Genomic DNA, 25,848 nt, shown 5'->3' with positions numbered 1-25,848 from the left:
AGAAGATAAATGTGTGGCTGGTGTATGACAGGTAGGCACATACCTGCGTTCATTCATACACAGATGGGTGAGAGAGGAGACAGGGAGACAGACAGACAGACAGAGAGAATGGCTTCCTTAAAGCTTTGACTCCCCAGCAGGCCGCAGGCCAGCTGTGGGCACAGCTGGATCCCGAAGGCCTTCTGCAGACGGGAGTCCCACTTCCTCAGGGACCTCTCCGTCTGTCTTCTCTCAAGTCCACGGGCTGACCGAGTGAGGCTCACCCAGGGGGTGGGAGGCAACCTGTTTCACTCAAAGTCCACCACGTTCAATGCTCATCGCATCCCACACAATACCTGTGTAGCAGTGGGCAGACCACTGTGGGACCCCACACGCAGACCCCGCAGGTGGCACCGGGGTGATGCAAAATATTCACAGTTTGGTAGCAATTCTCCTGGCTGACACCTGGTCCCGGAGCCTTGCTCACACTCACTGACCCTCACACTCACTTGCCTGACTCCGGTGTCCATCCCACGCCCCCTGAGGGTCTTCTGTGCCTGCCATGGGTCTACCCAGTCTGATGTCCACCTTGGGTTTCTGTGGCCGGCCCCTCACGGCTCCGTGTGGCCCCTGGCTCTCCATTCAGCTGCCCCCCTAAATCCTACTCTGTGGGTGAGAGGGCTTTCAGGGCCTCCCCACACCCCAGAAAAATACAAGTACCCAGGTAATGGAAATGTTGATGGCCATGGGGATGTGGCCAAGCCTCCGGACGCCAGTCCCCATGTCAGCAAGGGAGATGGGCTGTCTCAAGATCCCTCAGGAAGTAGGGAACTCAGCTGCCCCCCAAACTCATCCAATGGGCCTCTTCTTTTCCTAACTAACTCAGTGAGCTTCCTCCTTCTCCTGCCTGAGCGATAAAGCACCCGGCTCATGTCAGCAGGGGCCAGAGCACCAGAGGACGTGGTTATTTATCCGCGTTCGGTTGTCTTGGGCAATCTTCGTGCGCACGCGTTTTACACACCAAAACATTGTTCCAGCCCCAGGCGTAGAGTATGATGACATCACATAGGTATTCACCTGCGGGAGCGTGTTGTTAGGGAAGCGAAGAAGATGCTTTGCTGAAAGAGCCATCAGCACGGTTATCTGTTGCAAAGTTCACAAGTGGGAAACGATGAAAGAATAGAACGGTGAAGGAGTTTTAGGAATTCAGTAGTAGAAAGGAAGAAGTGTAACTATGTTACTGCATTCCTTGCAAAGTCCTTGCCCATAGTTTCTTTTGTTGCTGCTGTTGTTGCTTTTTTTTTTTTTTTTTTTGGTCTTAAGCTAACTGATCACAGTCTGAACTTTGTGGTCAGAGGCAACTGAAATCTTTAGTTCCGTCTCTGAAGATTGTCAGCAGGAGACGCGACGTGGTGTGCCAGTTCCCACCGTGAACAACCCCACGGAACGCACCGAGCAGACAGTGGATGTGCTCGTGAGGACCCCAGGCCAAACAGGAAGGCCCGTGGTGGGACGCCTGTCACTCTGTTCCCGGAAAGATAAAAATCTGCTTTGTAGCGATCACTCCACTGGCCTGCACATCACCCAGGAAACGGGGCCTGAGAGTCTGCCGGAGGAGGTTGGGCGTGAAGTTTTGTATCTGCAGAAGCACATGGCTGTGGTCGTTAGCCATCTGAAGCACCCACACGGGCCCAGCGCCTATGGGGAACTGTTATCTACTTCATTACGGGAGAAACCAGCAGAATAATAAGACACTGGGTGAGGGAAACAATGGGTCCCCTTGCGAATGACAAAAGACGGCCCATGTAGGCAAAGGACTTCGTTAAGAGCAGAATTGTAGGGCAACAAAATCCAGTCGTGGAGGTCCTGGTCCCCAAGACCGCAGAATATGACCTTTTTGGAGACAGGCTCATTAGTTCCAATGAGGTCATCCTGGGTCAGTGTGGGTCCCTGATCCCACAGGACCGGGGTCCTTGTAAGAAGAGGAGATGGGGGCACAGACACACCCAGAGGGACGTCCGTGTGAGGACACAGGGGGGAGATTGCCGCCCACACGCCCAGGAGAGAGGCCTCAGGGGGAGCCAGCCCTGCCCACCCCTGGGTCTCAGCCTCCAGCCTCCAGGGCGGGGAGGAAGAAATGTCTACGTGTAATTTTTTAAGAGAATAAATTTCAGTCAGTGGTCCTCTATTATAGCAGACGGGACAGACGTTTCTACACAGCCTCAAGACGAGTAATCCCCCGGGGTGGGGGGGGTTGCCTCTCCTCACCTGCGATTTCTCAAAACCAGTGACCCATCTCTGAAGAGAGGCTGACCCCGTGGCCTGATGAGAGAGGCCTTCTGCCCACAGCAAGGCTCACGGGCCTCTGCACCTCAGTGTGGTCTGCAGGTGGCTTTCAGGTGAGACTCAGCGGTCCGAGGCCACTTTTGGCTGGACCCTTCTGTAGGACAAATGAATAGACAAGTCTTTGTCCTGATAGCTGCTGAAGGTGGGGACCCCACAGGACAGAGGACACGAGGAGGACATGTGCCCAGTCCTGAGACTGTGGCTCCCCAAGATTTCCTTATCGAGGCTCTGCACCCCCCGGGCACGAACATTTTCGCGACAGTCACCAAATGGACCTGGTGTGTTTGACGCAGGCCTCAGCCGGGCACCGCATGAATCCACTAAGGACTCACTCTCTCACCTCAGAGGACTTTGGGGGAAAGCGAGTAACTAAGAGAAGACCAAAGAGCCTTCTATGGCTGCACACTTCCAAACAACCCAGCAGCTGCAGAGGAGACCCCGAGGACAACGGAGAAAAGCCTTTTAATGACAGACGGACAGAAACGCGTGGTCTCTCGTGAGGTGGAGGCAGAGGTCAGCATGCAATTCCAAGCACACGAAAGCCAGAGCAAACCCATTCAGAATGGGTTTTGAGCCCTGCCTGTCCCCTTGGGTCCTGGGCTGTCCCCTCCGCCTCCTTGCCCAAAGATCTGGGACAGAAGGAGCCTTCCAATGGGGACACGCAGGGTTTGGGGTCTCTGTCCGTGCTTGGTTTTCGAGCCGTCTCCATTCAGACGCCCCAACATATAAGGAACATCTTGTCTCAGCGACCCATGTTGAAAAGTCCTTTATTTATCTCCCCGTCCAACGCAGGACAAGAAAAATCTTTTTTTTTTTTTTGGTCCCCATTCTGATCCCTTACAGTTCAAGGTCAAAACAATGTTCGGATGCTGGGTGGACCTGAGGAAGCTGTCCTGCAGGAGAAGTCTTACCGTGGTCCATCACCCCAGTGTCCCCAACCAACAAGAACACCCACCTCGTTAATATTCAACCCAGGTTCCCCAAACCGAGAGGCCCCGCGTCCCCTGCCTGGCGACACCTGTGTTGACAGCCAGGGGCCGCCTCCCAGGTGCACGAGAGGGGTGAACATAGCACATTAGGAAATTCATAAGAAACCTCTTTCGGGAAGTAGCGTCCAGCAGACATGTACTTCGATTCAGTAATTATGTCCCGAGGGGCATCCCGTATTCCCTTGCTCTGACCAGTCTGGACCCCGGGACGAATTTAAGGAGGAGAGATGGGTTGGCCCCGTGGGCGCGCAGGAAGGGAAGTGAAACAGGTGGTCTCGTTTGAATGCACAGCCCTATTTTCATCCTCCTAGTGGGCACGGTTGCAAACCTCCCCAATAAAAGAATTTCAAAGGTAGCTGCAGGGGACAGAGGACGCAGATCTGACAACAATGGGGTGGGCAAATCCAGGTGACCAGCGGACCATCAGAAATCCTCTAATCTCTAAAGAGAGTTGGTCCATAGCTCATCTAAGTGAGGACTTCTAAAGCCCATAGCGTTAAGAATTCGCGACTCTTAGACCTTTCAAGTGGTCCCCAGCGGCTGTCTGTTTAAATAGCAATGTTCACGTTATACTGGAAATTGTTTGCATATCTTAAAACTTAGACTATGAGCCCTCGGCCTGGAAGTGCTTATTTAGTGCCCAGAAAAAGCCTTTTGTGCTAATTCCCTAGGGTGGTCTTGACAAAGGACCGTGAAGTACAGAGGAAGGGGGAAGGTACTGGCAGTCACCCTCCCCCACGCTGGAGACCGGACGTCTGAGGTCCAAGTGGTCTGAGGTCCAGGTGTCCCCGGGCCCGCTCCCTCCACAGGCTCCAGGGAGGCGCCTTCCTGCCTCTTCCAGCTCCGGGGGCTCCAGGCGTCCCTGGGATGGTGGCCGCGTCCCTCCCATCTCTGCCTCCGTCTCCACGTGGCTTCTCCTCTGGGTCTGCGTCTCCTCTTCTGTCCTTCTCCGGACCCTGTCATTGGACGCAGGGCCGCCCTGACCCAGGACGACCTCCTCTCAGACCCTTCCCTCATCCCACCTGCAAAGACCCTGTTTGCAGATAAGGTCCCGTTCCCGGGTTCCGAGGGCCAGGACCTGGACGCACACATGTTCAGGGGGCCCCCATTCAGCCCTCCACACCAGAGAACCCGTCAATCAGGCTGCCCGTGTGGGGGCCCATCCTGTATGGTCAGCTAGGGAGCGAGAGGGCCGTTTGGCAGAGGGGCAGCAGCTTTGGGCAGCAGGGCCGAGTGGGGGCCGCACAGGGGTGCGTGTGGGAGAAGCAGTCAGGGTCCCGGGGGGGGGGGGATAGAAAGAGGAACTCCCCTCCACGCCCCCATGGGGATTATCCCATTGTCACCAACACAAAGTTCGTGTCACGGGGGCGGGGAGGGCAGGAAGACAAAATAAGGATCCAGGCCGTTGATTCATTTCTTTGCGAGCTGGACCGTCTGGGGCGGCTGCAAGCAACCCCAGCCGAGAAATGACTTGACTTCCAAGTATAAAAACGAAAGCCAAACCGAAACCCGGGGGCTGCGAAGTCCTGAGCGCTCCCTCCCAGGAGGGCGCACACATATGTCCATGCCTTCCACAGTGCGGACAGACGCACCTCAGCCGGCCCCACGCCCATCCAGGGAAGGGCCGGACCCTCGGGCCAACTGCAGACACTCACAACTGTCTTGTTCTCTGTCACACAGGGCCCCGCACGGCCCTGGGACTCGTCCAAAGGTCAGGGCTGAAATTCCCCGCATCCCGCAGGACAGTAGCGAGATCACACAGCAGCTCGGGGACCGCAGGCTGGAGCCCAGCCTGGCTCTGCCCTGGCTCACTTCCCTCCCCCGTCACCCACAGGTATGACTGGCTGGCCTCTGCTGCCAGGGACTCTGAAAGTCCCTTGTCCTGGGAAACCCCGGATCCCCACAAAGCTGGCCATCTGGTGGCCACAGCTGGGGGGCCACCTGCCCAGGTGTGTCTGTTCTGACAGCTTGGGGAGGCTGGGGCCGCACACAGAACCAAAGGGGGGTCCTCACGTGATAGGTGGCTGTGAACACGCGGGGAGGGAGGTGAGCTCTGAGGGGGACCCAGGGGGCCGAGCAGAGCGGGCAGACCCCAGGCCCACAGGCCACCTCCTGCTGATAAGGCGAGGTCATCCACAGCTTCCTGTGGGCCTGGCTGGCTGTGCAAACACATGGGTGCCCCCCAACTGAATCCTGCCCCCACCGCACTTGCGTTCTGAACCGGGCGCCTGCACCACGCATTCATGGGGACCCTGTAGTTACACAGGGCCACCCAGCCGCCCAGATTTCTCGCCCATCTGTCGGGCTGCCCCCAGGCCAGCAAACCCCCACAGCGGTGACCGCCGTGTGGCGTTACCTCCGTCCACAGCCAACCAGAAAGTTCCTCGGACACCGGTGGGCGGAAGCCCCGTGTTCTTACCAAGAGCTTCATTTCATTTTCTTGCGCTTTATCTGGTTTCCCTTTCGCCGTGGGGCCCCAGTCCTGAGATGGGCCTTCTTAACAAGCACCAAAGGGCTCAGTAGGGTCCCTTAAACCTTTGCTCTGCGGGACGTTGGCCTCGTCCCTCACTGAGTTCGGTTCCCACTCAACCCTGGGTCCCCACCCCCCTCCCTAGGCCCTGGCACCCACGGTTCTGCTCTCTGTCTCTGAGTCTGGCTCCAGGGACCTCACACGGAGGAAATCCTACAGTTTCCATCCTTGTGTGTCTGGCGTCTCGCCTGCAGCCTCCTGTGTTCAAGGTCCGTCCATACCATAGCCTGAGCGGCAGCCTCACCCCTGTTCACGGCTGCGTCGTATTCCACGGCGTGGATAAAGCACAGTTTATCTACCTGTTCATCCAATGATTAGAAGTAGAGCTGCCGTGTGGTCTGGTGAGAGCAGTTCCTGGAACGGACCCCGTTTGCAGACAGAAAGAGGGGGCACCGGCCCAGGCGTGTGGAGGCTGGAGAGAGGCAGAGACCCCCCAAGATCCCCCTCGTCCGGGGCAGCGCCTGCCCACAATGGACTCCTGAGCTTCAGAGAATCCGTGCGTGTGGCCTGGAGCCCCAGGGATGCTGCTCCCAGGTCAGGGAACCCACGGAGATGGGTTCCCTGGCCCCCTCCTGCCTCACTTTCCCTGGCGTTCGCAAAAGGAAGGCCGCACTTCAAAAACACGAGACAGCATCCCGAGCTACCACTGTATTACACATCACTCTCCCTCCGTGGGGCGTGGTTTTGCAGTGACTTAGCTCCTTCAAAGCTGACGTGGGCCCCGGCCGGTGTGGCTCACTGGGTCGGAGCGTCATCCTCTAAGTGAGAGGCTGTGGGTTCGATTCCCGGTCAGGGAACCTACGGGAGGCAACTGATTCATGTTTGTCTGTCACGTGGATATTTCTGTGTCTCTCTCTCCAATGAGAATAAAATAGATCTTTAAATCACCATAAAACAACGCAAAACAGTATAAAACACTATAAAACAATGCTAATGTGAAAAATCCCAGAGGCAAGCCCACACGCTAGCACAGAGGGAAACCAGCTGTCCCAGGGGCCGGCGGCCTGCAAACCCCTGAGCCTGCAGGGGTGTCCGGTGTCCAAGAGCCGGAGGGCCTTTGGGGGAACGGGCTGAAGGTCTGCTGAGTGACAGTTTGGGACAGTAAGAGGGCCTCCCTCCCCCACGTGACCACCTCCTTGAGGACACAGCAGGGCCATGCGCAAGGCACAAGGCATTTCTCTGCACTCTTTGCAAGTCATTTCCCCTCGAGTTACAAGGAAAAAAAGAACAGGAAAGGAAGCCTGGAGTTTTGCCCTTTGCTCTGCGTGATTGTCAGCACAGTTGTATATTGTTTTGGGTTAGATTTTTTCCATCTCTTCTGAAAGTTGGAGAATGACCCGTGGTAGTTCGGTGGGGCTGCCGGTCTGGCCGCCTTCAACAACAGACACCTCCTCCCCGTCCTGGAGGCTAGAGGCTGAGACGCAGGGGCGGGCAGGGCTGGCTCCCCCTGAGGCCTCTCTCCTGGGTGGGCGGACGGCCGTCTCCCCCTGTGTCCTCACACGGGCGTCCCTCTGGGTGTGTCTGCGTCCCCATCTCCTCTTCTTATAAGGACCCCAGTCCTGTGGGATCAGGGCCCCTCTGCGGACCCCACTTCACCTGCATCCCCTCTGCAAAGACCCACTCTGTCCCCAGTCACCCAGGATTATTATCCGACTCCACAACCTCGATTTTAACAAGGTCACATCCGTCAGGCTCCCTGTGCCCGCATTCTCCCAACGTGGGTCCCTTCTCAGTTCCTGCACGGGTGGACTCCAACCAAGAAAGCGCACCCACTACCAGGAAACATTGTAGCAAACACTCAGCTCCTCACTGCAAGACAGAGGCCCCTTCAAACACAGTCAAATGAGCACCATGTCAGGACTTCACATGAACACAGATGGAAAACCTAAATGAAAAGTAACAACCGACTCTGAAATATAGTCGTAGCAATGCATGACGAGGTGCCCCCACAACAAACCTGCAGGAAATGATTCCTCTGTCTGTGGAGGAGAAACTTATTTTTTTCCTAACAACATGATTTTGGAAATGTGCTTTTAAAGACATACGTAAAGTCCCCTCGGGTGGCTGTGTGCCCCCCCCCACCCCTGGCCCCGGGGGGCCTCCCGTGAAAAAGAGGAACCTCTTTTATCCATGGTGGCTCTGGGTTTCGTAACCTTTCTGCGTTTCATTAAATCTGCGGATGACAGCTTGCCGTTATAACGACGCTCGTGGTCCCCGGAGGGTTGGGGGACTGTGTCAGTTACGCGTCCGGTTGGGAGACAGGCGCGGGTCCTCCAGGGAGCAAGCACAGAGCTGCACCTTTGCCCCGTCCGCTGGCAGCCTCCTCCGAGGGGAGCCCTAGGGTCAGGGTCACCGCCACCCAGCTCGCCCAGGACCTCGGCCGTAAGTCCCGGGACCAGAATGGGGCGGACAGCACAGCGTCCCCAGGGAGGGACGGCAGACCTGGGCGAGGGGGACGTCTCCATTTTAAAGGTGCCGTTTAATTAGAGGGGTGGGGGGGGCAGCTCTGTGCAGCTCAGCTCAGCTCAGCTCACCTATGTTCAGGGTGTGTTGTTTTAACTGGGCCCCCCAAGTTCCTGTAACCTGTTTGTGGGGCATGCAGAGAGAACACAGGGTCTGCATGGGAGCCGGTGTGCTGTGCAGAGGCGGCTGTGCAAAGCTGTGATTCTTGCACATGTTAACACACTGAACCAGCAAAGGCTGTGAGTTCGGAAGTTTGGCCAAGATCCATATCCAGACAGGGGCAGAAGGAGGTGCGGGGCGTCTCTTGCACATGGTGGTGAGGGGTGAGGTCCCCTGGAACCTGACCCCTCTGGGATTGTGTCCGGCGACTTGGGTCACTGCCAGCTCCTAGTGGGTGGTGAGTCACAAGGCTTTTGCTGGCAAGCTCTGCACTGTTGACTCATGTCAGCTGAGCTCAATGTAGAAATGGCTAACTTGGGTCATTAGGAAATTCAGAAGCTTCAGGCATGGCTTGATCCAGGAGCTCGAGTGGTCATCAGCTCCTGCTCTCTCTCCCTCTCTCCCTCTGTCTCTCTTTCTCTCTTGTCTGCTAGTTTAGCTCCATCTCTGTGTCCTGTAGCTTCAGGCTATCGGGAGTTTTGAAGAAGGTCACTTGTTCTGTGTGGAGGGAAAGAGGGTCCCTGACAGCCCTGGCCTCTCTCTGCCAGGGTCAGACGGCCACCCCTTGGACCAGTCCCTGTGCATAGCTAGAAGGAGCTCTGTGATTGGTAGGCGTAGGCCACACCCACTCCTGTATGATTGACAGTCCTTAGGACCACACAGCTTCAAGAGGGAGGATCCAGGGGAGGGATAAGGGCTGAACACCTGGTCCCACTGTAGCAGGAGGACAGCTGGTCCAGGGCCTAGGAGTGGGGGACTGGACCCAACTGCACACGCTCCTTCCTTCTGCTCATGCGTCCATGCGTTTAATCATTCATTCTCTCTGCACTTGCAGATCACACTCATTCACTCACTCAACCACTAAGTCAACCATTCATTCACGCATTGCACATTTAGGGAAGATACCTTGTTTCTGTTTTATTGAGTTGTGCATTCATGCATTCAGTCCTCTGTGTGTATGGGGAGTATCCTGGGTGTCACTCATTCATTCGTTCATTCGTCCACCCACCCATCCATTCATTCATTCATTCACTCCTCATTCATACAGTCATACATACATTCATTCATTCACTCTGCATGTATGGAGATTATGCTGGGTGTCATTCATTCATTCATTCATTCATCCACCCATCCATCCATTCATTCATTCATTCGCTCATTCATTCATATATTCATACATACATTCGTTCATTCGCTCTGCATGTATGGGGATTATGCTGGGTGTCATTCATTCATTCATCCATTCATCCACCCATCCATCCATCCATTCATTCATTCACTCATTCATTCATACATTCATACATACATTCATTCATCACTCTGCATCTATGGAGACCATCCTGGGTGTCATTCACCCATCCATCCATCCATCCACCCATCCATGCATGCATGCATTCACTCACTCCCTCCACACTTTCCAGAAACATGTGGGGTGTCACTCATGCATCTGCTCTGCATTTATCCACACCCTCCTGTGTGTCCAGCTCTAAACTCAGGACAGTGGGGTCCTTGACCCATGCCTGGCTGAGGGGCAGGCCCTCAGCCACGAGCCTGGAGCAATGGCTGGGCAGGGAGGGGGAGGTGGGAGAGTGGGCCTGTGGCCCCCAGCATGGCGCAGGTGCAGAGAGAGGGGTGAGGGGTTTGCTGGGCAGGAAAATGGGAGGCGTCGGGGAGTGGGTCCCGCCGGCATGGCTGTACATCTGGGCAGACAACAAGTCAGGAGGAAGGGCTTAGTCCGCTCTCTGTGCCCCACACCGACCTGGCAAACCTGCCCAGACTGGGATCCACAGCCACCAGTGGCCCTCTGCGCACCTCTCCATGGTGGGCCGTGGCTGGGAGCTGCACTGGCCTCTCCACTCCCACAGGGCACTGCCCGGGCAGGCCGAGAGGACCCAGGGCAGCTCAGCTGGGCAGCGGTAGACAGCTGGTCGGGGCACCTGGCTAAGACCCTGTGTCTCTTCTCCCCTTTGGTGTGACTTGTCCTCACGCCTGTGGCTCCCTTCCCCTGAGGAGCAGGTGCGGCCACCTGGCTGCTCAGGGTGGAATAGTGTGAAATGAGGGCACTTTCCCTCTTTAGGGAAAACCAACCTCTCATGGCGCAGGGCAGCCCCGGAAGGCCCACCGGGGGGACCAGGAGGGTGGGACCCACAACAGCCCACAGCTCAGGGAGCAGGTCTACCAGGACAGAGCCTGAGAGGCTCGGCGATGACTGACCAGAACCTGGGCTGTGCCCTGCGGCATTTCCGCCTCTGGTCCAAAAACGTCGGGCCTCCGTGCTGGCTGCATCTCCCACCCAGCATGCCAGTCCCTCTATGCCTCAGTTTCCCCATTTGTACGGAGGGTCTTCCGAGGACAGCGCTAGGAGGAAACGCCTCTCCACCAAGCGGAGGTGCAGGCTGAGGGCCGCAGGAAGCCTTGGCCTGAGGTTTCCACGTCCTGTCCAGGCCCTCATGCCAGGAAGACCAGTGGCCTTGGACATGGAGGAAATGGGAACAATAAGAGCCCCTGGAGACCTCGACTCAGCCAGCGCTGGCTTCCGGGATCACAGCGTGAGAGATGCAACCTGGGAGCATAGTAGGCAGAGGTGGCAGCTCCTCCCGCTGCTCCCCACCCGGGTCGAGCCTGAGATGAAATGACCGGCAGGGACCACGGACCAGAAGCGTGGGCGGCCGGCACCGGTGACCTAAGAGATAAGGACACCCAAACAAAGGGGCGGAAGTGTGACAATGTGCCAGGACCAGGGGCCAGGAGTTCACCGTGGGGGGTGGGGAGGCACCGGCCAGCAAAGACACAGAGAAGGGAAGCAGTCATGTTTTTTGACTTTTTGTTGCAATTCGAGGCAGTTGTGAAATGCAGATATAATCTCCCACAACATGCACTGGACCCAGGAAGTGCATGATGAGGGGGCATCGAGTACATTCGCGATGTCCTGCTGCTGCCCCCTCTGTCTGGGTCCAGCACACTTTGATCTCCCCACAAGGAGCCCCACTGCCATCCCCCTCCCCCAGCCCCTGACAGCCACCGACACACTTTCTACCTCTGTGGATTGGCCTGCTGTGGACGTTTCCCACACAGGGAATCCACACCACAGGGTGGTGGGCGTCTGGCGTCTCTCATGGAGCCTCCTGTGCTCAAGGTCCGTCCCCGCTGCAGCCTGAGTGAGAGCCTCGTTCCTGTTCCTGGCTGCGTACTATTCCACGGTGTGCCTGGGCCCCATTCGGTGCGTCTATTTATCTGTGGAAGGACCCTCAGGTTGCTCCCCCTCTTTGGAGACTGTGAATAATGCTGCAATCAGCTCATGGGGGCCTGTGTCTGTGTGGACGTATGTTTTCATTTCTCTGGGGCTCCACCTAGGAGCAGAATGGCTGGGGTGTGGGACCGCTGTGTTGAATGGAGAAATTGCTGGGTGGCTTCCATGGGCCAATTTGCACGCCGTGAAGAGCTGAGGGGGGAGGGATGAGTCTGGTCCTTGCTCGGAGCGTGCACAGAGGGTTTCCACGTCACCTGCAGCCACGACTTCATACCTGGACTGCTCAGGCCTCACCTAGGTGCAGCTGGCTCGAAGCCCAGAGCCCACAGTTTGATTGAAGGGATGAACAATCTATTAAGAACTTTCTCCCACGTGGGGCCACACCAAGAGTGTTGAGCAACCCCTTTACATTTGCAAACACTCTTTTGGGTCATCATCAACACCCCTGTTTGGGGTTAAACATAGTCCCCCAAATTTGTGTCCACCCAGAACCCCGGAACGAGATCTCATTTGGAAACGGGGACTTTGCAGATGGGATGAGAGGAGGTCGCCCTGGGTCAGGGTGTGCCTACATCCAGTGTCCTTAGAAGCAACTGAAGACATGACCCAGAGTCGAGAAAAAAAGTCCAGAGAAAAGATAAGATTAAATAGGTGGCTAAAAGACATGATAGATAGGCAGACAGACAGACAGACAATAGATGGCTACAGGAATGCAACACTTAAGCATATTTGCCCCAAATGCTTCTCCCTCGATTATGTCATTTCAATGCACAGCTTATCGTTTTATTGAAGAAGGACCTCGAGTGACCGCTGGCCCGTCCCCCCTAAGGGACCAGCCGTGCCGACTCCTCGATCCTGGGCGTGTAGACCTCGGAACTGTGAGAGAATAATCAGCTGGCTGCAAGGACCTAGTAGGGTCCCCCTCTTTCTAGGTGGAAACTGGGCTCCCACAGGGAGGGTCTCGTCGGGGCCCACGGGCATTTTCCACCGCCCCCTCCCCTGAGGTCCTGCGTGCTGGTTTCCTTCCCTTCAAGGGACGACCTTGCTCTCCTCGGAAGCCAACAAAGGCAGCATTGGAGTTCATGGGACTATCAACGCTGGCAGGAGGCTGGGAGTAGACTGGGTGCAGGGGACAGGTGACGTCTTCGCTCGTTGGGATGCTGAGCTAGCGGCGCGGAGAAAGGAGGCCGTCGACGAGGAAACATTTGGGGCCAGAGGGCTTCCCTTTCCCTTCCATCCGTCCCGGCCCTCTGTCCATCAGCCGTCCATCTGTTTGCCTGTGTCCATCCATCATCCTTGCAAATGTATCTATCACCGGTCTATCTCTCTCTCTATCTGTCTGTCTGTCTGCTTTCTATCCTCTGCCTATGCACGTAGCTTATCTCTCCACCTGTGTACCTGTCCGTCTCTGCATTCATCCATCATCCATCTACCCGTACCGATGATCTATACACGTATCTGTGTAATCTTATCGTCTACATCTATCAATCAATCATGTATTTATATATCTACTTATGTACCTGCGTGTCTCTCTCTCTGTTCTTCTCTCTCTATTTCTCTCCTTCTTTCTCTTTTTTCTCTCTCTGTCTCTATCTCTGTTTCTCTCCATCTATCTGTGTGTCTGTCTATCTCCCTCTCTTTCCCCCACACACGCACACACCCACACCCCAATCTGTTAAGCAAATCCCTCCAACGTAGGAGCACTGCTGAAGTTCTGCTTTGGTCCAGGGACCCTTGGCCCAATCTGGAACCTCCCAGAACGTGGCCCGTGCAAAGCCCTTTTTCCCGGGAGGCCCCCCCGCCCCCACGGCGGCTGCGGTTGGCTTTGCTCTTGCAGAGCGGCCTCCCGTTGATCTTCATACCTGCAGACGCCCAGTGGCTTCCTGCCCCCCCGCCCGCCTGCCCCAGAGGCTGGTTTTGCAGCTGCAGTTCAGGCAGTGAACGGCAGTGAGGGGTGCGCCCCTTGAACGCGGGAAGCAGCCACCATGCTGCAGACTAAAACCCGGGCTCCGGGCGTTTTGCAGCATCTGGGCTCTGCCTGCTGGGCCTGCCCTCTGGCTGGGCCCTACGGTGGACAACACGGCCGAACGCAAGATGACAGAGCTGGGCTTCCATCTGGGCGGGGCCCACAGATGAAACCTTACTTGCCCAGAGACGGACAAGGGCATGCAAATCAGACGCTCCTTAGTGGGCGCTTTGGTTGTGCAATCCAGAGGAAAATGCACATGGCGGGACAGATTCTACACACCTCTGCTCAGCGCAGAGGAGTCTCACCCTTTGATCTGAGGGTCCTGGTGAGAACACAGAAGGGCCCGTCCCCCGGCTCCCCCATGCGCTCGCTCACCACCTGCCCTGCTCGCTGCTCCTCTGTCCTCATTTTCAAGTCGGTGGGACAACACAGTGTTCGCTCAGGGGCCAGACAGATGACCGTTCCAGGCGTCTCGCGACAGCAAAAGTAGCAAACGCTGAGGGCGGGAGCCGTGCCGGGGTGTGGAGTGTTCCGGAGGACACTCCTGAGGCACGAGCCCACGCATCATGGCCGGCATCGAGTGCCAAGTGTCCTTGTGTGTCCCCCCACCACACCCCGGCATTCAGGGGTCTTGAGATCTTAGAGCTCAGGCATTCTGACACAAGTCGGGTGGTATCTCCTCGTGACAAATTAGCAGTTTCCCGAAAGACAGGGAGCGCCTTTCACGGGCTCTCTGCCATATCGGCGTGACTTCTTTGGTGCGGTGTCTCTGCCGCTCTGGCCCGTCTCCAACACCGGGCTGTCTTTACGCTGAGTGTGACGATATCTTTGTATATTTTGGATACCGGTCTGCCTCCCGGCGTGTCTTTCGGAAACATTTTCTCCCAGTCTCCGGCTGGTCTTCTCTTTCTCTTGACGTTGCCGTGCGCAGTAGCAGCTGCTGGTGTTGAGGAAGGCTGCATCATCATCGTCATCTCTTCCTTCGCTCACGCGTCGGGTCTTTGGTGTCGAGTGGGAGAAGTCACCGCCATGCCTGGGTCTGCGAGGCATTTTGGGTTAGTTTTTAGGAAAGAGGACAGCCTGTGTCTGGATTTTTAATTTAATTTAATTTAATTTTGGCGTGTGGGTATCCTGAGTTCCTGGCACTGTGTGTCAGAGAGAATATCTTTGCTCTGTTGTATTGCTGTGTCTTCTTTGTCCGAGATCAGCTGCCTGCCTTTATGGGGTCTTACCTGGACTCCCTATTCTGTGCTGTTGACCTGTTTGTGTTCAGTTTCCCCCCCAGTACCGCTCTGTGCTGCTGAGTGTCGCTTTCAGCAGTCTTCTGGCTTTGTCCTCGGTCACTCTGGGTCTTGTTGTCCCCTGGTCCTCACCCGAGGATGTGATTATTGACTTTGCAGAGAGAGAGAGAGACATCAGTGTGAGAGAGACACATCAATCGGTTGCCTCCCTGAGTGGAATCAAACCCACAGCCTTTTGGTGCGGGCGCGGAGCTCCAACCAACCGCCTGCCTCTCGTGTTCCCACAAACTCTGCAATTGCCCGGTTGATAGCCACGTCCTGGAAGGACATGTTGGGGTGGGCGCTGTCCCCTCCGGACCTCACCCAAGCGACACCAGCTTCGGGCGAGGCTGTGCAGCCCCAGGTGGCAGACACTCAGGCCGTGGTTGTGGGGTGAGCTCGGGCTCCCTTCAGGGAGCACTGCTTCCCGAGCGTGTTGTGCTTTCTCGGGTCCCTTCCTGCATTTGCCATGCAGACGCTGAGCCCGTGGTAGAGCGGAGTTGAGGGCGAGCCCTGGTGTGGGAAGCAGGAACAAGGACAATACGGCCGGGGCAGGAGGAAGAGGGTGAGGACTGCGAAATAGGAGCCACGGGGGCGCTCAGAAAATAGGGTGGGGGCCTTTCGTAGTTACAGGACGGACAGTGTGTTCCTACGAGAGGTGTGGAAGATGGAAGACTGGGTCGGGACAGGGTGACGTTGGACGGCAGAGTCGTCCCCGGGTGCTGATCGCTGAGACAGACAGATATAAAGACATATGGATGATGGATGGATGGGTGGATCGATCGGCGGATGGATAGATAGGTAGATACATAGATCGATGGATGATTGATAGACGGTGGATAGATGATGGATGGATGGGTGGACAATAGACAGATACATAGAGAGATGGATGCATGGATGATGGATGAATAAATAGGTAGATACACAAGCAATTGATGGACGGATGGAGAGATGACAAACAGACAGACGGATGAGACAGAAAGACAGACACTCTCACACAAGGTTGGTATTTCCCAGCCTTGCACCCTGACAAGAAGCCTTGAGGGCTCTCAGATGTGGGGCGTCCCGGGCCCTGGAGGGTGTTGAGCAGCCTCCCCAGCCCCCGCCCACCAGACGCCAGGAGCAGCCCCTCCCCCAGCAGGGACGAACACGGTTGTCCCCCGGACATTTTCCCGGGGCCGCTGGTGGCGCGAGGGCACAACGGCCTGGGTGAGCATCCGTGTGATTCTCCGACATCACCAGGAGCAAGCAGACCCACTGGGGATGCTTTGGCTGCCTCGCCTCCCAGGGTTTCCATGACAACACACCGCAAACTCGGTGACCACAAACCCCACACACCCAGAGGGAGACCCGCCCATACTGTAAGGGGCCGGCTTCCGGCTTCCTGGCCACGGGGCCCTCTGGTCCCCACCCTGATTTCAGCCCCCTGCCCCCACCCCCCCACCCCACACTCAGGAAACGCTGGTGGCTATTGTGGAAGAAACACCAGAGGGATCCCTAAGGAGGACTCACTGGGCTGCTGTTGGGGTGGCATCCTTTCCACCACCCCCCTGAGTGAGACCCACCCCAACTGAGACCGAAGGAACCCCGCACTCAGCACCCCGGGCCTTCAGATGGGGTGTCTTGGAGCTGCATGCGAGAGACACAAGGAGTTATTCACAGGAGCCACGTGCACAGAATAGGGCTCACGCACATCGTGGAATAGTACGCAGCCACGAACAGGAGGGAGGCTCTGACTCACGCTGCAGCGTGGGCAGACCTTGAACATACGATTCCCCATGAGAGACGCCAGACACCCATGGTCCCGTGGTGTGGATTCCATGTGTGGGAAACGTCCACGGCGGGTGAATCCGCTCAGAGGGAAAGTGGGCAAGCGGTTCTCAGGGGCTGGGGGCCGGGATGGTGGTCACAACTCACGGGGACGGGTCTCCTTTCGTGGGGCTCAAACTTTTCTACAAATACAAGTGATGGTTAGAAAGCACTGGGAATGGGGTTAGGGCCCCGGAATGGCCAGCTTTAAACACGGCTCATTTTATGATGTGTGGATCTTAGCTAAGGAAAAACATTGGTAAATGGGGCCTGAGCCGGGGTCGAGGCGGGGGAGGGGAGGGGGGAGGGGACGGCCGAGGAGTGGAGGACTGGTCGTAGGGGCGATGCAAACCGTGCGGGCTGGCGCTTTTGGCGAAGGCTGTGTGTCTCCGATCATAGTGAAAACCACTGAACTGTACCCTTTGAACGGGCATGCGTTATACTATGTAAATCACACCTCAATAAAGCCGCTCGGAAAAACTAAACACAGATTGTGGGCAGATACACAGTCACCCTTGACAGGTGCCAAACTGCCTCCGAGACATCTGTGTGGCGGAGCACACATGCTCCCGCCTGTCGCCGGCGAGCCAGGGACGGCGGCCGGTCACCTGCCGGGGCAGCCCCGTGCCCCTGCCTTTGGCAAGAACCACCTCCGCTCGCCCGGCACCCGGGGGCCACGCAAAGCAGCCGGTTCTGCTTATTTCATAAAATTCCCCTCCTGACGCTCTGGAGCCTCCTCCGGGTGCAGACCACAAACGCTGGGTCTGCGTGCCGTGACCGGCCAGGTGGTCTCTTTATGAATCATCACCGCCCCCCCACCCCAGGCATCAGGCCTCCCACCAGGGCCTGGACGCCGGGAAGCCACCCTCGGGTGGTCGGTCACAGACTGCTCGTGGCAGATGACACAGATAAAACCCTGGGGGGATTGCGAAAGACTCCGTGAATGCGGCAGCATGGGCTTTCGACACCCGTGACGCCCCTCACCTGCCTGGGCACCTGTCCTAAGACCTTCACCAATCAGTGGCAGCCGAACTCGGCATCCGCAGAAGCTCAAAGCGCGCCGGGACCATCGCAAATGCGAGGGCGGTCGGAGCCACACCGGCTGGCGTGGAAAGAACTTTCCCCCGACGCTTGCTGACCTGGGAAGCCCACAGCACCACGCGCCGCAGAGGGACTGTTTCTGTGGCTCTGCGTCTGCCGCCCCCCCCCCCCCCCCCCGCCCCCGCCGCCGTCGTCCTCTCTCAGACCTGCGCCGTGGAGCCATCTCTAAAGCCCCCCGCAGCCTCCCCATCCCTGTGTCCCTGGCAATGGCGACTGCCTCTCACATCTGCCCGCAGCAGCGAGGGGACCCTGAGACACACACGTGCTTGCCGGTGCTGAGTTCCAGGGCGTCCCAGCTGGCCGGGGCAGCAGGGCCGGCCCCCACACAGCCGGCGTGGGGCACCTGGGCCAGCGTGCACATGCAAAGCGAAACCCCGAGGGCGGGGTGGCCGTTTTCTAACTGGGTTAGAGGAAGCTCTGGGCTGAGGCTGGCGGCGCGCGGGCGTGTTCCCCGCAGGGACAAACACCTCATCTGGGTGGGCTGACCCGTGAGTAAAATCCACTCCTGTGTGGCGTGGGTGGTGGCGAGGGGTGTCTCTCTGGCACATGCACCGAGTGTTTCCTGCTGACTGAGGGTCAGGAAGTGCCACCCTGCCCCCCAAGACCCCATGACAAAAAGGCCAACGCCCTTGGGAGTGGCAGCCGGGGGGGTGGGGGGGTGGAGGGGGAACCGCCCCGGGGCACAGGGCAGTGTTGCAGCCTCCTGCATCTGCCTTGGACAGGGGTGAGCCAGGCGTGGCGATGGGGCCAGTTTCAGGAGCCCCCAGTCTTGCTCCTATAGCCACCTGCCAACGAGAAGGTGGCCGGAGCCTGCTGTGGGACCTCGGGCACAAACCGGCGTGAGGACAGGGCTCGGCACCCCCACCAGGGACCCAGCGTGGCATCCTGCGGATGTTGGCTCCGGGCGGCTCCCACAGTCTTGTGTCTGGGGTTTCCGTGGCCCCAGCACAGGGGCACAAAGGGCTTCGGGGCCAGAATGACGGTGTACCCCAAGGAAGAACACAGCAGCAGCCCTGCACGGGTCTGAGGACCACTGCAGGGGTTCTGTGGCCTCAGGGGCAGGGACTGTGGAGACTTGTGAGTGTTTCTGTCCCCACCGTTGAGGCCCAGGGACTCGGCCTGCGGCCATCACATCATTAGGTGCCTGGCGTTGTCCATAGCACTGGTGTGAGTCTCGCGGTCGGGAAAACGCCGAGACACGGTGAGGCTGTGGAGGCTGCTGGCAAAGCCACTTGGCTCCTGGCAAATCGCAGCTCTACGCCTGTCCCATCTGGGGACTTCGGTGGCCCCGTCTGTAACACGGGAACGCAGTGCTGCCTTCCCACCGCCTGCCGCTCCAGCAGGGCAGCGGCCACACAGTGGATCAGGGCTTCTGGGTTACGACAGCTACGGGCCTGTCCCAAAATACCACAGCCCGGGAGGCGCGAACAAGGGGCACTTCTTCGTCATGCTCCTGGAGGCTGGACGTCCAAGGTCAAGGTGTCAGCAGGGCTGGGTAGTGGCGAGGACTGTCCTCCCAGGGCTTGCAGGTGGCCCCATACATGCACGTGGAATGCTGGGTGGATTCTCAGCTCCACGTCAAGACCGTGTGCCCTGCAGCCTCATGAACTGTCCCCATCCAGGTGACTGCGATGCAGGCGTCTTCTTGGAAAGGAAGGGAACGCACAGGCCTTCCTTTTATTTCTTTATTTTTCTTACATTGAACACTAAGGCTGTTCCCCCACCCTGCACCTTCCCACCATTCAAACAGAGAAATCAGACTCTAGGTGAGCGAGGAAGCGGGTGCCCCAGACGTTTTAAACCAAGGGAAACAGTGGTATTTACGGAACGAATGGCAAAGAATGTGAGTCTGGACCCCTTCCTGGGAAGGCACAAGGCATCCGGAGACACAGCCTGGGTCCCTTCCTGGAGGGTGGCCCGGGCATGTTCCATGCTGCCCCGGACAGGAGGTGATGGGACACCGGGCCTGTCCTCAGGGGGTTTCGGGTCCTGAGTGTCTCTGCACCTTTCGGGAGGCTGGCAGGTGCTGGAGCTTCACAGCCACGCCAGGCACATGAGGCTCATCATGCACAGGGTGTGTCTGAGTCTCACCTTGAAGCTACAATAGCCCATTCCCTCCAGCCGTGGCTTCATGGCCTTAGACCATCCCAGGGGGACAGGAGAGAGGGAGGGCCAGGGATGATGTGTGAAGGGCTGGCAACATGCCCCCACCCTTAATAAGCAGCTCCCAATAGGCGCCCGGAGGGCAGAAGAAGGCAGGAAGCCAGGCCCGGGGTGTTGGGACAAGGCACCACCTGGGGCTGCCATGACGGGACACCAGGCAAATGACAAAACCGGGCTCCCAGCAAATTCCTGGAGAAACAATGTTGCAACTAGACACAGAGCTACTTGCAGGATGAGTCCCTTGGTGAACTTGTGACTTTGTAACTGTTGCAGTGCTGGCACCCTCATGGCCCCAATGTTGCTGCCACTGTGCCGTGCCTCGCAGCATGCTCCCTGGGCTTCCAAGAAGAAAGGGGTTTACCAGGCGGGCAATGACTGGGTGGTGGGCAGTTAGAGGAATTTCCCTGGCAGAGATGATGACATGCCTGCTCGCTGAGAGAAGGAAGAGGAAGGGGAACGGGGGAGGAAGTTGGACCTGGCCGTACCCCGGGCAGTGGGTGACCCTCTTCCATCTGTGCGTTCGGCACCCCGTTCTGTGACTCCCGTGCCCTTTGCCTTGCAGACGGCCCGCGAGCCCTCGCCGGGCGCCCGGCACCATGGACATCAACATGAGCCGCCCGGACAACGCCACCATCCTGATGCTGAGGAACCCGGCCATCGCGGTGGTGCTCCCCACGGTGTACTCGCTGGTGGCGCTGGTCAGCATCCCCGGCAACCTGTTCTCGCTGTGGGTGCTCTGCCGCCACATCGGGCCCCGGTCCCCGTCCATCATCTTCATGATCAACCTCAGCCTCACCGACCTGACGCTGGCGGCCGTGCTGCCCTTCCAGATCGCCTACCACTGCAACGGCAACCACTGGGTGTTCGGCGCGCGCCTCTGCACCGTCGTCACGCTGGTCTTCTACTCCAACATGTACTCGTCCATCCTCACCATGACCTGCATCAGCGTGGACCGCTTCCTGGGCGTGGTGTACCCGCTGGCCTCCGCGCGCTGGCGGCGCCGCCGCTACGCCCTGGCCGCCTGCGTGGGCATGTGGGCGCTGCTGCTGGGCGCGCTGTCGCCGCTGGCCCGCACCGACCTCACCTACGCCGTGGAGGAGCTGGGCATCGTCACCTGCTTCGACGTCCTCAAGTCCACCATGCTGCCCAGCGTGGCCATGTGGGCCATGTTCCTCTTCACGCTCTTCATCGTGCTCTTCCTCGTCCCGTTCCTCGTCACCGTGGCCTGCTACACGGCCACCATCCTCAAGCTGCTGCGCACCGCGGACCCGCAGCGCCAGGCGCAGCGGCGGCGCGCGGTGGGGCTGGCGGCCGTGGTGCTGCTGGCCTTCGTCACCTGCTTCGCCCCCAACAACTTCGTGCTGCTGGCGCACATGGTGGGCCGCCTCTTCCTGGGCACCAGCTACTACCACGTCTACAAGCTCACGCTCTGCCTCAGCTGCCTCAACAACTGCTTGGACCCCTTCGTCTACTACTTCGCCTCCAAGGAGTTCCAGCTGCGGCTGCGCGGCTACCTGCGCTCGGGGCCGCCGCCCCCCAGCCCCTCGGACGCGCGCCGCGACAGCCTCTTCTCCGCCCGGACGCTGTCCACCGGCCCCGTCGACGGGCTCGAGCCTGCCGCGCGGCCCTTCCTGCAGAGACAGGAGAGCGTGTTCTGAGCCGGGCGCCGGGGAGGCCCGCGTTTTCCTTCCTGCTGCTGCCGCATCCATCCTGAAGCCAGGGCGAGGGGCCACAGGCTGCCACAGAAGCCGGCGTGACCCCGGCATCTGGACACGGCCCCTGGCCCACAGACGGAGCGGCGGGACAGACGGACAGCGGGGTTTGGTTTTGGGGGGAGATGCTGGCGGCATGCTAGGCAGACTTGTTCCCTGCTCCTGAGGGTGGTGGGCGGCCAGCCTGTCCCCTCCTGAGTGCTCAGCCAGCTCCTGCTGTGTCCCCATCGGACCCTGGTGTCCTGCGGGGGCCACCCACCTGCCGCATTGCCTGTGCCTGCCTGGTCTGAGATGCCCACGGGGCACTCTGCTGCTCCGGCCCAGTGTGTCCCGGACATCATACACATGTCACGGTGGTCACTTCGGCGCCGGGATGCGGCCAGACCCCTGTGGACAAGCGTCCCTGTGCTCTGCAAGCTCCCAGCCCTGCACGTGGGCCAACCGCGGGGCCTTCCGAGCTGTGTGGGCTCCCACTCCATCACACGTCTCCACAGGAAGGAAGCGCGACCAGCTGGTGTGGGTCAGCCTTCGACAGCTGAGGGCCTCCGGGGGCATGGTGCTGAGGTGGCTGTGTGACGAGAGTGACCGGCTGAGGCTACAGTGTGCTCCTCAGGACACTTTGGGTACAGAGTCCCTTGAGGGTTCCCTCCAACCTGGCGACAGCCCTGAGCCATGGAGAGGCCCCCAGGTCCGAGGTGGTTTGTCCACCCAGACTGATCCACGGCATTTTGGGGGGAGCAGGCGCCCGACCACACGAGCCCACAGGAGCGGCACTGGCTGAGCCCCTCGGTGCCCGCTGGCCAGCTCAGCACAGGACTTCCTGCACTGGGATCCACCCCGAGGCCCTGCTGCTTTGGGAAGATGAGGGGCTGCCAGCCCTGGGGCGTCTAGGGAGCCAAAACCGCAGGTCCTCAGAGGCCAGGGACTTGCCCAAAACAGCAGAGTTCTGGCACTTCACACATTGCAAGAAATGCACGAGAGAGGGGAACAGCCCTGAGCCTGCCCGGCGAGGGCTGGGAGGGGCCAACAGGTGGTGAGATTGGAGGCCAAGAGGATGGGGTGTCAGCAGGGCAGGCGGCCTCCCCTCGGGCGTCCAACAGGCTGATGGAGATTCTGAGCTTCGCTTCCTGCCCCCACTGCTTTGGAAGAAAACAGACACAACTGTACTGGGGTGAATACTGTGCCCCCCCAAATGCATGTCCCACTGGGACCTCTGAATGTGACGTACTGGGTGAGGGTGACCCTGCATCCAATGACAGTGCCCTGAGGAGAGACAGAAGAGGAGACACAGACCCAGAGGAGAAGCCATGTGGAGACGGAGCCAGAGACGGGAGGGACGTGGCCACCAGCCCGGAGACGCCTGCTGTGTCCCCATCGGACCCTGGTGTCCTGCGGGGGCCACCCACCTGCCACATTGCCTGTGCGTGCCTGGTCTGAGACAGGCTGGCTCCCTGGGGACCCTGCCTCCTGGGACCCAAGCCCTCGGCAGCGCGGGCCGGGGCGGCCACTCTGCAGTCAGGTGAAGGCTGCACAGGGCCCGTGGGGGACCCTCCACACAGGCTTGGAGGAGTGAGGGGGCCTGTTGGATTCTGGGTCCACCTGTCGCCCGCTGTGTGTAAACTGCGCACCCTGATACCCGCTCTGGGGGGCTCCAGACCCCCGCCTGTGTCTACAGCTAGAATCCAACCATGTGCGGCCTTGGCCTCCGGCCCACGTACGTCCTTTGTGGGCAGAAGCTCGTGCAGGTGGACAGCTTGTCTTGGGGACCCAGGAAGCAGTCTCAGGGTCCCCTCAGCCCCGTGCTCCCCGGGTCACAGACACACAGGGCTGTCGCTCACAGCCCTCAGAGGGCGCTGCCTGAGCCCATCGTCCCTGAACATCCACGGGCCTGCAAGGTGATGATGCCGCCATTGAGCCGTTTGTGGGACAGCCTGAGGTGCACCTAGGATAGCTCTTCCTTCAACTGACGGAAGCAGGTGACTGGAAAAAGGCTGGGTCCCCCATCCTCCACAAAGGGGACTCCCCCGAACCGAAACCCTGGAACGCATGGCCAACTCAGCAAGAGCTGGGCCACAAACCCTGGAGCAGCACCTCGCCAACACACCCGTGTTCCGGGGGGGGACCCTCAGTCCTCGGGTGCAAAAACAAGCTGTGAGACACCTCAAACCACGTGCGTGGAACGGAAAAGCCGGGTCACGAGTGATCGGCCCACAGCCAGAGTCCAGAGGACAGCTGTCTAGGTCAGAATGTCCTGGGAGTGGAGGTCAGCTCCCCATGGCCCGCGGCTGTGGCTCAGAGGGAGCAATGTGAGCAGGCACGACCCTCAGTATGATTACCATTGTCATTTTGTCCTGCAGCCCCTTGCAGCTGCGGGGCAGCCGGTGACGTCCCCATCGGCGCTATGCACGGCCTCCCAGTGCCGACAAGGTCCCTGGGCACACACAGGGTGTCTGGGATGTCCCATCACGGTGCTGCGGCTTCTGGTGGCAGGCACTCTGTCCGGCAGACTCTGCCCTCCGACCTGAGATGCCAGGCGGCCTCGGTCCACGTTCCGAATACTCACAACGCCGGTGCGTGTTTTCCCACATACACACTCCCACCGTTCACCTGCTCAGCAGCTGGGAAACCGAGAGGGCATGGAAGCCGTGGCGGTTGGATTCTGCTCTTGGGGATGGAAGGAGCCCTGGGAGACAGAGCACCCCGATGACATTCTGCCTTGTTCCCGGTGCACAGGGTCTCTCTCTGGGACGCCCGAGTCCCCCACCTCACAGGGAACCCTCATGTTACCTCCGACCAGCCCCCTGGGACCTTCGGTGACAACCATCTCCATCCACGGCACAATCAGCCCACGTCTGGGCACACGGCAGGAATCTGGGAGGACACACGGATGGAGCAGGCGGCGACACACATGCATGAATCCTTCTCTACACGCCTCACACGCATGCATACCCATGAATTTTTGCATGCACACATATCTGGGGGCCTTGGAAGAAAAACGACCGCGTGCTGGACACAGAATAGTGGAGTGTGGGTGAAGAGAACATGTCATTTCACGATGTGGTTCTGTACTAAAAATAATAAAAATAAAAATGCACGTGGTGTGTGGGAAAACATCTCAGGAAGACTTTGCAGGGCACAGAGCGAGCGGCTTGGGGGCTCCTGGAACTGTCTGCATTCAGAGCTGCTGTGTCTGCAAGGAGCAAACCTTCTCCAGACTCCTGGTTTTGTTGTTCTTGTTGTTTTTTAAATTTCCTTCTGAGTTTTGTGCATCGTGGTCAAATACACACAACTGCCCACCTGCCACCTTAGCCACTTGGCGGGGCACAGCTCAGCGGCATGGGGCACAGCCACGAGGTAGTGCCACCGTCCCCGCTGTCCTGTCCACAGCTTTGTCATCGCCCCACACGGAAGCTCTGCCCCCGTTAAACACTGAGAGCCCACGGCCCTCCCCAGCCCCCGGCTCCTGCCCTCTACATTCCATCTCTGTGAACCCCACTGCCCCAGGGACCTCCTGTGAGGGGATCCTGCAGGCTTTGTGCTTCTGTGAGCAGCTCACATGCCACCTGTGCTGTGGCACCTGCTGGCTTCTTATCTCCATGGTGTTTTCGGGGTTCATCATGCTCTGGCATGCACCTGTCTGTCATTATCGGGGCGGGGGGACCACATTTCCATCAATACTGTGGTGGTTTTCACACCAAAAGCTGCAGACAGCATCAAAATCACCCTGCGTTGGCCACAGTCTCACCTCGGCCTCCCCAAAGGACCCTATCGAAATATCTCCAGCGATCGGCCGCGGCACCCAAACCCCTACCTGCCGTCCTGCCGGGCCAGGAACCTGTCTTCCGTCCCACGTTCTGACTCTTCCCGCGGACGACACGGGCAAACGCAGTCCGAGATGTACCCAGCCTCGAGAAGGCCGTCGCGATTCTGCCCAAGCACAAATCACTCCTGGTCCCGACTGCCTGTGCAAAAGCTCCAAGCCTGGACCCTGACTTTGTAAGATTGTATTTTCTGATCTGTCTTGGGACAGATCTGTGATTCTCTGATGCAAAAAAGAAAAAAAAAAGAAAAAAGAAAAAAAAGTCTTTCCTGCTATTA

General features: G+C 58.5%; 1 protein-coding gene across 1 annotated transcript; it reads left to right on the top strand.

The window, feature by feature from the left end:
- Nucleotides 1-8,121: 8,121 nt before the first annotated feature.
- LOC139440578 (S-geranylgeranyl-glutathione receptor P2RY8-like) lies at nucleotides 8,122-25,816 on the top strand. The gene is made up of 2 exons (XM_071220374.1): nucleotides 8,122-8,226; nucleotides 20,601-25,816. Exon 2 carries the CDS (start codon nucleotides 20,635-20,637, stop codon nucleotides 21,694-21,696), a length of 1,062 nt encoding a protein of 353 aa, XP_071076475.1. The 5' UTR covers nucleotides 8,122-8,226; nucleotides 20,601-20,634; the 3' UTR covers nucleotides 21,697-25,816.
- The last annotated feature ends 32 nt before the right edge of the window (nucleotides 25,817-25,848 follow it).

Source organism: Desmodus rotundus, chromosome Y, assembly GCF_022682495.2.
Source record: "Desmodus rotundus isolate HL8 chromosome Y, HLdesRot8A.1, whole genome shotgun sequence".
Taxonomy (NCBI): Eukaryota; Metazoa; Chordata; class Mammalia; order Chiroptera; family Phyllostomidae; genus Desmodus; species Desmodus rotundus.
This window is presented reverse-complemented; position numbering and strand designations above follow the sequence as displayed.